At 45.6% G+C, this 15340-nt stretch overlaps 1 protein-coding gene across 1 annotated transcript in view; it reads left to right on the forward strand.

The window, feature by feature from the left end:
- The window catches only part of LOC121569933 (F-box/LRR-repeat protein 7-like), a 55967-nt gene that overhangs the window by 34567 nt on the left and 6060 nt on the right, over positions 1-15340 (forward strand). The window contains exon 3 of the mRNA XM_041881285.1: positions 12370-12978. Coding sequence (XP_041737219.1) covers positions 12370-12978 — 609 coding nt within the window. The remainder of the gene's footprint in view (positions 1-12369; positions 12979-15340) is intronic.

The raw sequence follows: 15340 nt of genomic DNA on the forward strand, positions 1-15340 counted from the left end.
ATCGCCTGTTCGTGAAGGCCGAGAAGTGCGAGTTTCACGCCCACACAACATCCTTTCTCGGGTACATCATCTCCAGGGGAGAGATTAGGATGGACCAGGAGAAGGTTAGAGCGGTTCTGGAATGGGCCCAGCCCGGTACGAGATTGCAGCTCCAGAGATTTTTGGGGTTTGCGAATTTCTACCGCAGATTCATCCGGGGATTACAGCCGTGTGGCCGCTCCATTAACTGCCTTGACTTCCAGCATCAGGACTCAAGTGGAATCCGGAGGCGGATCGAGCGTTTCTGGATTTGAAGAGGCGATTCACCAACGCACCGATTCTCTCTCAACCGGACACGGCCCGTCAGTTCGTTGTTGAAGTGGACGCGTCTGATGTGGGAGTTGGCGCCATCCTGTCGCAGCGATGCTCCACGGACAGTAAACTCCATCCCTGCGCCTACTACTCGTCGCCTTTCACCTGCGGAGAGGAATTACGATGTGGGTAACCGGGAGCTTCTCGCGGTGAAACTTGCCTTGGAGGAGTGGCGCCACTGGTTGGAGGGGGCGGAGCAACCGTTTATTGTCTGGACGGACCACAAGAATCTTGCTTACGTGCAATCGGGCGAAACGCCTCAACTCCCGGCCAGGCCAGGTGGGCGTTGTTTTTCGGACGATTCAAGTTTGTCCTGACGTTCCGACCTGGGTCTAAGAACGGCAAGGCGGACGCCTTGTCCCGGATGTTCTCCAAGACGGAGGAGAGTGGGTCCAAGACCGAGACTATTCTCCCCCGGAACTGCGTCGTGGGAGCAGTCATGTGGAAGATTGAGGAGGAGGTGCTGGCGGCCCTTCGGACTCAGCCCGGTCCCGGTAACGGTCCACCCGGTCGGTTGTTTGTGCCTGAGTCGGTTCGCCCTGCTGTTCTCAAGTGGTCCCACGCCAGTAAGATGGCTTGTCACCCTGGCGTGGCTCGGACTATGGCGTTTCTTCGCAGACGCTTTTTGGTGGCCTGCCATGGCCGAGGATACTCGGGGTTTTGTTGCTGCCTGTCCAGTGTGTGCGCAGAATAAGAGTACCAATCGGCCCAGCTCTGGACTACTTCACCCCCTTCCTATTCCCGGCGTCCATGGTCGCATCTGGCCCTGGACTTCGTCACGGGGTTGCCCGCTTCTGAGGGGAACACGGTCGTTCTGACTATCGTGGACAGATTCAGCAAGTTCGCCCACTTTGTGCCGATTGCCAAGCTTCCCTCTGCCTCGGAGACGTCCGAGATCCTGGTTAGGGAGGTTTTCAGGGTCCACGGTTTGCCCAGTGATATCGTTTCCGACCGTGGCCCTCAGTTTACCTCTGCTGTCTGGAAGTCCTTCTGTTCGGCCATTGGAGCTACAGTCAGTCTCACATCTGGTTTTCACCCCCAATCCAATGGTCAGGCGGAGAGAGCCAACCAGAAGATGGAATCCACGCCACGCTGTCTGGTCTCTTCCAACCCCACCTCCTGGGCCTCTCAGTTGCCTTGGGTTGAGTATGCCCACAATACTCTCCCCTACATCTGCCACTGGGATGTCTCCCTTCCAGTGCCTGTATGGCTACCAACCTCCCCTGTTCCCTTCTCAGGAGAAGGAGCTCTCAGTGCCTTCTGTTCAGGCCCACATTCGCTGCTGCCACCGGACCTGGCATCGGGCCAGAAAGGCACTCCTTAGAGGTTCGGACCGGTATCAGCTCCAGGCGAATCGTCGCCGGATCCCCGCTCCCACCTATACCATCGGAGATAGGGTTTGGTTGGCCACACGGGATCTTCCGTTACGGACTGAGTCTAGGAAGTTGTTACCGAAGTTCATTGGTCCGTTTGTGGTGGAGAAGGTGATCAATCCAGTGGCAGTTCGACTCAAACTACCGAGGACGCTCAGAGTCCATCCCACCTTTCATGTCTCCCTGCCTCAAGCCTGTCCTCCTCAGTCCTCTGTTGCCTCCTCCGCCTCCTCCTCCTCCTCCTCGGATGATCGGAGGTGGTCCTGCCTACACGGTGCGGCGCATCATGGATTCCCGACGGCGGGGCCGGGGTTTCCAGTATCTCGTGGACTGGGAGGGGGTATGGTCCTGAGGAGAGGAGTTGGGTTCCGCGGCGACAGGTCCTAGATCCGGATCTCATCAGGGACTTCTACCGCCTCCATCCTGGCGCTCCGGGAGTCCCGCCCGGTGGCGTTCTGCCGGAGGGGGGGTACTGTAACGATCCCGGCGGTCTGAGTCGGGTCCTGTCTGGTGACGAGTGTTTCTGGTCGTAGCTCCTGTTTCCCGAGGGTTCGGGAACGCTCCGGGGAGCGCTCTTGTTTCCGCACCTGCTTCCCATCAGCAATCGGCACACCTGGGCCTAATCATCACCCTTCTTAGGGTCTGGCCCAACATCCAGTTCCTGCCGGATCGTTAGCCATGAACAGTATGTTTTGCCGGCGTATTAGCCTCAGTACTAGAGTTAGTGTTTGTTGTTTTGTTGCACCCTGTTGACCTGCCTGGTACTTACCTCCGTTTTTGTTCTCCCCACAGTCACTCGCCCGGAACCTCTACCCAACCTCTGCCTGATGGTCGGCGGCTGCCGAGCCATCATCGGATCAACCACTGGACCCTCTACAACTCCTCCACGCCGCCGCTCTGTTCCCTGGATTATTTCCCTTCACCCTTGGTTCAGTAAATAAACACTCACCTTTTGACACCACTTACCTTGTCCTGGTCTGCTTCTGGGTTCTGGCTTAGTAAACCGTGACACTTCTGGATCATCCAAATGCACTCTAGCAAACTTCAGACGGGCCTGGACATGTACTGGCTTAAGCAGGGGGACACGTCTGGCACTGCAGGATTTGAGTCCCTGGCGGCGTAGTGTGTTACTGATGGTAGGCTTTGTTACTTTGGTCCCAGCTCTCTGCAGGTCATTCACTAGGTCCCCCCGTGTGGTTCTGGGATTTTTGCTCTCCGTTCTTGTGATCATTTTGACCCCACTGGGTGAGATCTTGCGTGGAGCCCCAGATCGAGGGTGATTATCAGTGGTCTTGTATGTCTTCCATTTCCTAATAATTGCTCCCACAGTTGATTTCTTCAAACCAAGCTGCTTACCTATTGCAGATTCAGTCTTCCCAGCCTGGTGCAGGTCTACAATTTTGTTTCTGGTGTCCTTTGACAGCTCTTTGGTCTTGGCCATAGTGGAGTTTGGAGTGTGACTGTTTGAGGTTGTGGACAGGTGTCTTTTATACTGATAACAAGTTCAAACAGGTGCCATTAATACAGGTAACGAGTGGAGGACAGAGGTGCCTCTTAAAGAAGAAGTTACAGGTCTGTGAGAGCCAGAAATCTTGCTTGTTTGTAGGTGACCAAATACTTATTTTCCACCATAATTTGCAAATAAATTCATTAAAAATCCTACAATGTGATTTTCTGGATTTTTTTTCCTCAATTTGTCTGTCATAGTTGACGTGTACCTATGATGAAAATTACAGGCCTCTCTCATCTTTTTAAGTGGGAGAACTTGCACAATTGGTGGCTGACTAAATACTTTTTTCCCCACTGTACATGGGCTACACTTACTGAGATAGAGGGGCACTGTTTCCCTTGTTCTGATGATTTCTCCGGTGAGATTCAGCCACTTGCAAATTGATGGGAAATTTTGAAATGTAATTTTTTTATTGTTCAAATATTTTGGGAAACCTGGCTTCCCTTGGCATCCATGAATACACGCCACTGCTCAGCACTACTTGGTAAGCAAATCCAGTGTATATTTGGCCTTGTGTTTTAGTTTATTGTCCTTCTGAAAGGTGAATTTATCTCCCAGTGTCTGTTGGAAAGCAGACTGAACCAGGTTTTCCTCTAGGATATTGCCTGTGGTTAGCTCTATTCTGTTTCTTTTTTATCAACAAAAAAAACTCCCTAGTACTTGCAGATGACAAGCATACCCATAACATGATGCAGCCATGCTTGGAAATATGAAGAGTGGTACTCAGTGATGTATTGTGTTGGATTTGCCCCAAACATAACACTTTCTATTTAGGATATAAAGTGAATTTCTTTGCCACATTTTTTGCAGTTTTACTTTAGTGCCTTATTGCAAACAGGATGCATGTTTTGTAATATTTTTTATTCTGTACAGGTTTCCTTCTTTTCACACTGTCATTTAGTTTAGTATTATGGAGTAACTACAATGTTGTTGATCCATCCTCAGTTTTCTCCTATCAAAGCCATTAAACTCTGTAACTGTTTTAAAGTCACCATTGGCCTCATGGTGAAATCCCTGAGCGGTTTCCTTCCTCTCCGGCAACTGAGTTAGAAAGGACGCCTGTATCTTTGTAGTGACTAGGTGTATTGATACACCATCCACAGTGTAATTAATAACCTTACCATGCTCAAAGGGATATTCCATGTCTGCTTTTTAATAGGTAGTCATTCAAAAATCATGTTAAACACTATTATTGGACACCGAGTTAGTCCATGCAACTTATTATGTGACTTGTTAAGCACATTTTTACTCCTGAACTTATTTAGGCTTGCAATAACAAAGGGGTTTAATACTTATTGACTCAAGACATTTCAGCTTTTCATTTTTTTTATTCATTTCTAAAAAATTCTAAAAACATAATTCCACTTTGACGTTATGGTGTATTGTATGTAGGCCAGTGACACAAAATCTCAATTCAATACATTTTAGACTGTAACACAACAAAATGTGGAAAAGGTCAAAGGGTGTGAATACTTTCTTTGTGATACCTTTTTTCCTAGGTTGATTTGGAAAAGAGACTTGACAATGTCATATTCACTGGCAGTTAGGATTTAGAAATGAGTGTCGCTGACTTTCTCACATACCTCACCCCCTTTTCTTGGCAAGACGACCACAGTGGAAAAGACCGATGGGAAAGAACTTGTCACAGGAGTAATGGCACTGAGGTAATGAATTGGACTGTCTTGCCAGACACTGTAGCATTAGCCCACTGACGAGAGCTAGACTCATGGAAGCCCTTTGCAGTGTTCTTGAAAAGAGCTCTTTGGTTTACTACTGAACTGCGTTGAGGTCTGGATTAACCCTGCCTGAACACTTCTCTCAGGCTTCGGTTAAGTCTGTGGCATCTTTTGCCAACTTATCTTTCCCCTCTCTCTTTTTTCTTCCTGTATCTCTGCTTCTTCTTCGTAGGTTGATGTTTATTAGGATGAATCTTGACCTGGAGACAGAGCTGAGGGATTTCCACTAGATGAGCCAGCTGCAAAGTCAAAATTGGCTATATACGGTGGGGAGAACAAGTATTTGATACACTGACGATTTTGCAGGTTTTACTACTTACAAAGCATGTAGAGTTCTGTAATTTTTATCATAGGTACACTTCAACTGAGAGAGACGGAATCTAAAACAAAAATCCAGAAAAATCACATTGTATGATTTTTAAGTAATTAATTTGCATTTTATTGCATGACATAAGTATTTGATACATCAGAAAAGCAGAACATAATAATATTTGGTGCAGAAATCTTTGTTTGCAATTACAGAGATCATACGTTTCCTGTAGGTCTTGACCAGGTTTGCACACACTGCAGCAGGGATTTTGGCCCACTCCTCCATACAGACCTTCTCCAGATCCTTCAGGTCTGGAGACTGGCTAGGCCACTCCAGGACCTTGAGATGCTTCTTACGGAGCCACTCCTTAGTTGCCCTGGCTGTGTGTTTCGGGTCGTTGTCATGCTGGAAGACCCAGCCACGACCCATCTTCAATGCTCTTACTGAGGGAAGGAGGTTGTTGGCCAAGATCTCGCGATACATGGCCCCATCCATCCTCCCCTCAATACGGTGCAGTCGTCCTGTCCCCTTTGCAGAAAAGCATCCCCAAAGAATGATGTTTCCACCTCCATGCTTCACGGTTGGGATGGTGTTCTTGGGGTTGTACTCATCCTTCTACTTCCTCCAAACACGGCGAGTGGAGTTTAGACCAAAAAGCTCTATTTTTGTCTCATCAGACCACATGACCTTCTCCCATTCCTCCTCTGGATCATCCAGATGGTCATTGGCAAACTTCAGATGGGCCTGGACATGCGCTGGCTTGAGCAGGGGGACCTTGCGTGCACTGCAGGATTTTAATCCATGATGCCGTTATGTGTTACTAATGGTTTTCTTTGAGACTGTGGTCCTTCAGGTCATTGACCAGGTCCTGCCGTGTAGTTCTGGGCTGATCCCTCACCTTCCTCATGATCATTGATGCCCCACGAGGTGATATCTTGCATGGAGCCCCAGACCGAGGGTGATTGACCGATCTTGAACTTCTTCCATTTTCTAATAATTGCACCAACAGTTGTTGCCTTCTCACCAAGCTGCTTGCCTATTGTCCTGTAGCCCATCCCAGCCTTGTGCAGGTCTACAATTTTATCCCTAATGTCCTTACACAGCTCTCTGGTCTTGGCCATTGTGGAGAGGTTGGAGTCTGTTTGATTGAGTGTGTGGACAGGTGTCTTTTATATAGGTAACGAGTTCAAACAGGTGCAGTTAATACAGGTAATGAGTGGAGAACAGGAGGGCTTCTTAAAGAAAAACTAACAGGTCTGTGAGAGCCGGAATTCTTACTGGTTGGTAGGTGATCAAATACTTATGTCATGCAATAAAATGCAAATCAATTACTTAAAAATCATACAATGTGATTTTCTGGATTTTTGTTTTAGATTCCGTCTCTCACAGTTGAAGTGTACCTATGATAAAAATTACAGACCTCTACATGCTTTGTAAGTAGGAAAACCTGCAAAATCGGCAGTGTATCAAATACTTGTTCTCCCCACTGTATCATAACATGCTTTTTGGTCTTAATTTAAGATTAGGGTTAGGCATAAAGTCAGCAGTGGGGTTAAGGTTAAGGTTAGGTTTAAAATCAGATTGTATTATTTTGTGGCTGTGCCAGCTAGTGACTACCCTGCAGAGCTGCCTCCAGTGCATGAGTCATCCCAATAAATGCCAACCTGCTTCTCCTCGTTGTGGTCCTTATAGTTATCTTCTCTCCTCTCCCTCTCATTCTTCACTCTACCTTTTTTCAACTTCTGTTGAGTTTATGATGCACAAAACTACCATCTGATCATCGTTATCATTATGGCTGAGGACTCTATGGATCATCTTCTATGGATCATCATTGGTTTGGGCAATGATTTCAGCCCAAAATGCCTTGCTGTGGTTGCACACTTAAAATACATGAGATTCTCTTTCATTTTCCCCCGTCTGAAATAGTTTGTGCAAGTTAAAGACCAGATGTTTGACTACTTTCTCTCTGATGTCTCAAACTAAAGGAATCTTGTACCATATGTACCCCTTGTAAGTTCATGTCTAGTTTAATCAGCTGGGTGAGATATGTCATTTTAATTACAGGTTTGCAAGTAATACAGAGACATCAAATGTGATTACACTGTCGTGTTGAACTACCATGATTGATAAAACATATGGTAGGAAGGAGTTCATTCAAAAGTGTACAAAGGATAGTTCTTTAGCCAATAGCATTTCACACACATCACACAAAAGAGAGATCAATACTTTTCCAGTTTGTGTTATGATCTTTTACCCGGTGAACTTGGGTGTATTATGTTTCAGGTCATTTGTTTTGGCTGGATCTTTGTGTTATGTCTGTCTGTTGTTTGTCTGCATATTTGTGTATGTCTAGAGTCTAACTTGTTTTATTTGCCCAGCATGCTGGTTTCCATAAGAATAATACTGAACTTGGACTGGCAAAATAAGTGTCTGTATGTTTTTTAATGGCAGTACGTATATCTCTCACCACTGGGATGGAAGCGAAGGGCTTTGAAGACACTTCCAGGATCTATTCCTTCCGATGCATAGAACCGCAGATGAAAGTTCAACTTTTATAAGTCATGCTCTGGCTACCGAGGCTTGACTGACGCCGAGGTTGGACTCAACAGTTTCTCGTAAAACTCTTGTTTTCAATCAAAGTTACGAAATGATCAAGTCGGCTGAAGTTTTTGTTTCCTCAGCAAACAGTAAAAGTAGAGAGGGTTTCAAAACAGTTCGGTTTTGCAAAGAACAGATCGCAAAGATTTGAACTACCACTGTACTCAACATCATGCTTGTAGGCTAAAACTTGCAGTTGGCTCAATCAACCAGTTGACATGAGCCTTAGTTGATAACTTTAGTCTCTTACAGAGAGAAAAGAGACTCAGGTGTGTATCCTCCAAAAGAAACTCAGGTGTTCAGACTCAAAATAGAGTGAAACAAAACAAATGAAAAGCTGCCTTCGTTTAACTTTTCCAACCAGCTGCGTGAAAGCGTGTATAGGAGCTATGGGGGAAATGTAGCCTAATTAGGATCACTGTGATTCTCTGGGCTCGGAATGTTCTTATGATCAGTGAGTGACGTGTAATTACGCAATTTGTATGATGCTCCTTGGCCAGTGGCAGCTGGCCATGTCTGCTGCATGCAAAATCCATAGTATCAGTTAGGATTTGGATGATTAAACCAAGGCTTGTTTATCCATCAAAATGAATGGTATATGCATATACATTATAAACTTCTTATAGATGTTCTGGTTATGACATCTTTAATATTCTGAAAAGTATTCTGTTGACTTATTGGTTTGATTTATTTGCACCAGAAGATGTCAGGATATGTTGTATGTATCTCCTGGTTATGTTAGATCAACATTGCCTAAACACAATCTATCCACCAGGAATCCACCAATATTTATGAAGTGCTAGAATAAACACCAACGCTCAAAGCAACTATCTGCAACTATTTATACAGGCATGCAAAATCTGAAATTGATGGCATTTTTCCTTGAACAGTGAAATCCCTTGGGTGTTCATGAAATATGGCATTGTCAATGAAATCCACTTGAAAGAAACCCATGTAACCACAAGTTGGACCTACTTTTGGGAATGCCTCCAGCTCTGTCCACTGTACATGGTGTTGTTTAAAGTTCCACATGTCACATATACACTATATATACAAAAGTATGTGGACACCCATTCATATTAGTAGATTTGGCTATTTCAACAACACCCATTGCTGACAGGTATATAACATTGAGCACACAGCCATGCAATCTTCATAGACAAATATTGGCAGCAGAATGGCCTTACTGAAGAGCTCAGTGACTTTCAACGTGGCACCGTCATAGGATGCCACCTTTCCAACAAGTCAGTTTCTGCCCTGCTAGAGCGGCCTGGTCAACTGTAAGTGCTGTTATTGTGAAGTGGAAACGTCTAGGAGCAACAACGGCTCAGCGGCGAAGTGGCAGGCCACACAAGCTCACAGAACGGGACCGCCAAATGCTGAAGCGCGTAGCACGTAAAGATAATCTGTCCTTGGTTGCAACACTCACTACCGAGTTCCAAACTGCCTCTGGAAACAACGTCAGCACAAGAACTGTTCGTCGGGAGCTTAATGAAATGGGTTTCCATGGCCGAACAGCCGCACACAAGCCTAAGATCACCATGCGCAATGTCAAGCGTCGGCTGGAGTGGTGTAAAGCTTGTCGCCATTGGACTCTGGAGCAGTGGAAACACGTTCTCTGGAGTGATGAGTCACACTTCACCATCTGGCAGTCCGACGGACGAATCTGGGTTTGGCGGATGCCAGGAGAACACTACCTGCCCCAATGCATAGTGCCAACTGTAAAGTGTGGTGGAGGAGGAATAATGGTCTGGGGCTGTTTTTCATGGTTTTGGGCTAGGCTCTTAGTTCCAGTGAAGGGAAATCTTAACGCTACAGCATACAATGACATTCTAGATGATTCTGTGCTTCCAACTTTGTGGCAACAGTTTGGGGAAGGCCCTTTCCTGTTTCTGCATGACAATGCCCCCGTGCACAAAGCGAGGTTTATACAAAAATGGTTTGTCAAGATCGGTGTGGAAGAACTTGACTGGCCTGCACAGAGCCCTGACCTCAACCCAATTGAACACCTTTGGAATGAATTGGAACGCCGACTGCGAGCCAGGCCTACTCGCCCAACATCAGTGCCCAACCTCACTAATGTTCTTGTGGCTGAATGGAAGCAAGTCCCTGCAGCAATGTTCCAACATCTAGTGGAAAGCCTTCCCAGAAGAGGGGAGGCTGTTATAGCAGCAATTGGGGGACCAACTCCATATTAATGCCCATGATATTAATGCCCACATACTTTTGGTAATGTAGTGTATCAAGTGGAACCCACTATGAATGGACCACCCAGTATGAGAATAGGCAAAGCATTTAAATGCAGACCAGACCAAGGCCAGCACTAGTTCTTGAGAACCCCCAACCCAACCCGCAACCTGAAAGCTCCAACACTGAATGAGATGTGTTTTGCCCAATTTGACTGCATTAATGATGTGTTCATACAAATCCAAAAGAAATAAAGGAATAAGACTAAGGACTTTCGTAAGCATTTCCACGACTAGGGTCCTCCCTAGTCCTCCAAGCAGTGTTATTTTCTATACATGTTTACATTTTCTCTAAAGCATTCTATATGGCAGAGATTAAGTTTTGAGTTGTTTTCTGAAGCCTCTGTGAGAGTTGAGTCAACATATTTTTTCACTTTGTGTAGTCTTGTATCATGTTTCCCAGAGGGCCTGAGTCTGGGTATGTCATCACAACCTGGTCAGGAGGAGTCTGATCTCAGGTCAGGTCTGGAATCCAAATCTACGTGACAAACTTTAGGAGGGTCGCTGTCTGTCTGTCCGCCTGTCTGTGCTCTGCTCGCACACAAATCTAACTAACAGGCATTAGCGGGGTCAATGTTCGTTTGTCATGCAGCAACAGACATACAGTATGTAGAAACAGTGTACTCTGTCTCTGAGAATCTACACATTTACATAAATAAATCTACATAACTGACAGACATTGTCTGCCTGTCCCCATTTTGTCTCTAAATCCCCTCTAAATTTGGACATACCCAATGCTACAGTCTAGTTGTATACCGCATGATATATTACACTGTAGAGACTTTTCTTGAATGCAGTAGGCTGTAAGCTTGATTTTAGACATCCCGTTACATCGTGTAACGAGCTGCAGCTTTATATCAGGGTTGTTCCCCCTCATAAAGAACCAAAGTCGAGCCATAACCCCTATATGCCTCATATAGGTGGATCATCCAAAACTCATCATTTGTTTGACTTTCGGGAAACCATTTATAATCATGGGGTATCAAATGGTGAAAATATTTCCCACACTCCAGTGTTTATATTTGTGTAGGAGACTCGACGCAGGGAAAAATGAGGAGATTAGATTTATACACTGTCATATTTCCCCCTCCTCACTCTTATCACGCAATTGTGTCAGTGTCCCAGTCAGAGGTATCATATTAAGGGAAGATCTCAATTGCATACTCCTCGCGTCATCTCTCCTTGTCTCCTTCTCAAAACCCACTGGATGAGAAAGCCAGAGGTCCCTCCCCTCTGACCTTCTCCTCCATTGGATTTTGAGAAAGAGGTGAGGAGAGAGTATGCAAGAAGTATGCAATTGAGATTCTCCCTGTTTCTAGCTGATAATGATTCCAGGCTCCCACACCGGGACGGTGACGGTGAAATCATTCTTAGCGACTTCCTTGAAGGGGCTTTCAATGATTACAATCACTCTGTGCAAACCCGATGATAGCATCGGAGGAGAGCACTCTGTGTCCCAGTGTGATGGGTCGCTCTCAGGAATCAGATCCAGCTCCAGGGCCAAAAAGGAGGTGGGGGAATCCTCCTCTCTCACGCCACGGTGATGGGATCCAGCTTGCAGCTTCTCACGGCTTCAACCGGAGACATCGTACTCCCTCCTTCCCTCGGCACGGCGGCAATCAGCGCACATCTGCAGTCTGGAGGGGCCTCAGTGTTTACATAGGGCCAACCATACAACGCCGACCACAGCACCAAACTCCCTAACCGCCGCCTTTGAACAGAGCAAGTTTATCTGATGAAGAGGCCCTGTGACCATTGTACAAGTGCATGCAAGATAAACTTGACACTTCATTTTCACACAAACATCCCAAAACAAGATAATGAGATCCATGGTAACCCTATAGTTTGTGTTATCCGTTGATGATAGAAGACTGCATGGCACCATCTGTGCCGAAAGCTTTAATAAAAGCCAGTTGATAGGTACCACATTTTATGCCTTTCTCTCATGGCTGGAGCTTTGGGCTTTGAACAATATCAAATGGACTGCACCATTTTCAAAGTGTAAATATGGTAAGACAAAGTGTTCTACAGTAACACATGTTTCTTGACAATGAGATTATGGGGAACATAAGAAAAATGGCAAATGACTTGCGTATGGGATTTATTTGAATATTTCTCAGGCTGCAAAATGTCTCTGACATGACATATCTCTATGGTAGCATGAACTATGTTCGTGATTGTTCTCTCTCTCTCTCTCTCTCTCTCTCTCTCTCTCTCTCTCTCTCTCTCTCTCTCTCTCTCTCAGACTCAGACCGCAGCACACGGACATTGAGCACCCCCAGCCCTGGCCTCATCCTGCCCCCAAAGTCCCCCTCCCTCTCCTCCCCAGCCCTATCCATCAATGGCCATGAGTCCACCTCCCCCTCTGGCTCTGCAGAGACCGTAGCCATGGTGCACCCCCAGCCAGGCACCCAGACCCGTTCCCGCCAATCTAAAGGTCACCACTACGCCCCCATCGACCTCCTCCCTGATCATGTCCTTCTGCAGATCCTCTCTCACCTGCCCACCAATCAGCTGTGCTGCTGTGCACGGGTGTGCCGGCGCTGGTACAACATGGCGTGGGACCCGCGCCTGTGGAGCACCGTGCGTCTGACAGGCGAGCTGCTCCATGCCGACCGTGCCCTGAGGGTGCTGACCCACCGGCTGTGTCAGGACACCCCCAACGTGTGTCTGACCCTGGAGACAGTGGTGGCCAGCGGCTGCCGGAGGCTCACTGACCGGGGGCTGCATGTGGTGGCTCAGTGCTGCCCGGAGCTGCGCCGACTAGAGGTGGCCGGCTGCTACAACATCTCCAACGAGGCCGTGTTCGAGGTGGTTTCCCGTTGCCCCAACCTGGAGCACCTCAACGTCTCAGGTAACAATGGGAGGTTGGGGACCCGTTCAGTTCAGAAGTGGTTGGAGACTGAATGAGTGATGAATCATCTTTTATGCAAATGCTTCACACATGTTCCTATTGTTTTTCACATCGTATACCAGAGGAATGCCCAGTTTCCTGCGGTTATTATAGGGGTCGTTATTGATTTACAGTGGCATTTGTGTCCCTTGCCTTTGCAACCATGAAAAATACTTTAACATGTTTAACATGTTTTTGTTTTTATTGAACTGTTTATGAATGATAATACATAATCCAAGTCCTTTATACTGCAAAACTTTGCTTGTCCCAGAAGTGATGTTTTGAGTTGTAGTGACATGTTTTGGGGATTTTGAGATATCTATTTATTATTTTGAATGGTAGAATGTGAACAAAAGTATTTCATATATTGTATAGATCAATAAAAACAAAGAAGGCTATTAAGATTTTTTAAAATATACTAGTATAATTTGTGTCCCTCAGTTTTATGTCATTGTTGTTATCGCCATGAAAATCACTCATTACAAAGTTATACAAGGACCTTGAGCATTCTTTCCAGTGGCAAACTGTTATCGGGGGAGGGGTCTAAAGACAATTGCTAGCTAATCACTAATTTAGTATCTCATAAATTTGAGGATTCCGTTGATAATTTGTTGTCTAAATCCAAAATGTCACTTGGTGTTACTCAATTTAAATGAAGGGAAATAACATTGTGAGCAAAATTGTTAACCATATCACTTTAGTAAATACTTTTTAAAGGATTGATGACCTTAGATTTGAGCCATTTCAGAAAATCCTATTTTATCTAAAATGTCTCATTAGTGTTACCATGATTGGTGTTACTACTCCTACTGGTGGCACAACGTTATCATAATGCAGTGCTTCTCAATTATTTTCTGTTACGCCCCCCCTAGGAAGAAGTAAACATTTCGCGCCCCCCAACTTTCCGCCGCGACTGTAAATAGTATCATTTGTCTATAAAATTGTTATAAGTACACCTCTGCATAACATTGTATCCTTATTAACATTAAAGAAAACAAAAAAAGAATAAAGAAAGAAATATAGATCAACTTACAACAAAGAATAACTTTATTAACATTGTTTTTTAGTCTGTAACAGAAAATACTTAATGAGGAAGTCAGGATTAATGGCTACAATGAGCACGTTTTGCAGTGCACAGCTTTTCGAAACGGGGTTTGAAGCATGATACTGCAACTCTCAGCTCCTGCTCAATGTTTAGCTGGGACCTGTACTTGGTCTTCAGTGCAGCAACAGCAGAGAAGCCAGTCTCACAAAGATAAGATGTTTCAAAAGGAAGAAGAATGCCCATGGCCCTCTGCCCTAAGAGTGGATACTGCCTCTCTACACTCAGCCAGAATTCACTCAGTCTGTGATGTGAACCTCAGTCTCAATGTGGAGTCAGACGTCATATCAATAAACTGGTCCTCCTCTGCAGAGCTGAAACCAATTGGAGCTGGTGCATTGAAAGGATCTCTCACCCAGTCATATTGGGAACTGTTTTCAGGGAAGTACTTTTTAAAGAATCCCATCAGTGATGAAATATGCTCTTTAATATATGGAATCACTGAGGTAGCATCATAGTCAGTAGTGTCAACAAATTCATGCAGGTTCTCGAATCAATCAGTATTTCCTTCATCAAGTCGCCTGCCCCACATTGCAAGCTTTCGAGTGAAAGAGCTGATCTTGTCTGTGACCTGAGGGAGGTGTTTATCTTTCCCTTGAAGCTGTAGATTTAGTTCATTTAGCTTTCCAAATATGTCACTCAGGTAGGCCAGTTTTGCCAGGAAGTTCTCATCACTAAATTTTTCTGCGAGGTCATACTTGTGCTCCTGCTCCGAAAACATTCTTATCTGCTCTCTGAGCTCAAAAACTCGGGACAAGACTTTTCCTCGTGACAGCCACCTTGCTTCACTGTGAAACAGCACAGCTTGATGTTCAGCTCCCATCTCCTCACAGATAGCAGAGAAGACTCTTGTTTTTAGTGGTCTGGTCTTTATAAAATTGACTACACCTACAATGTCAGTCATAACCTCACTTAATTCAGAGGAAAGGTGCCTTGATGCCAGTGCTTCTCTGTGTATAACACAGTGTGTCCACTCAGCATTAGGTGAGGCCTTCTTGATGAGTGCCCAAAGTCCTTTTCTCATCCCTGCCATGGTCTGTGCACCATCACTGCAAACACCAATGCAGTTCTCCCACTTTAGCCCATTCTCAGTCAGGAAGCAGTCCAGCATTTTGAATAGCTCTTCAGCTGTGGCTCTGTCTCTGACATATTTACAAAAAAGTAGATCCTCACACAGGGAGTTTGTCATGTCAAAACGTACATAAGCGATAAACAAACAGT

Source organism: Coregonus clupeaformis, chromosome 7, assembly GCF_020615455.1.
Source record: "Coregonus clupeaformis isolate EN_2021a chromosome 7, ASM2061545v1, whole genome shotgun sequence".
Classification (NCBI taxonomy): Eukaryota; Metazoa; Chordata; class Actinopteri; order Salmoniformes; family Salmonidae; genus Coregonus; species Coregonus clupeaformis.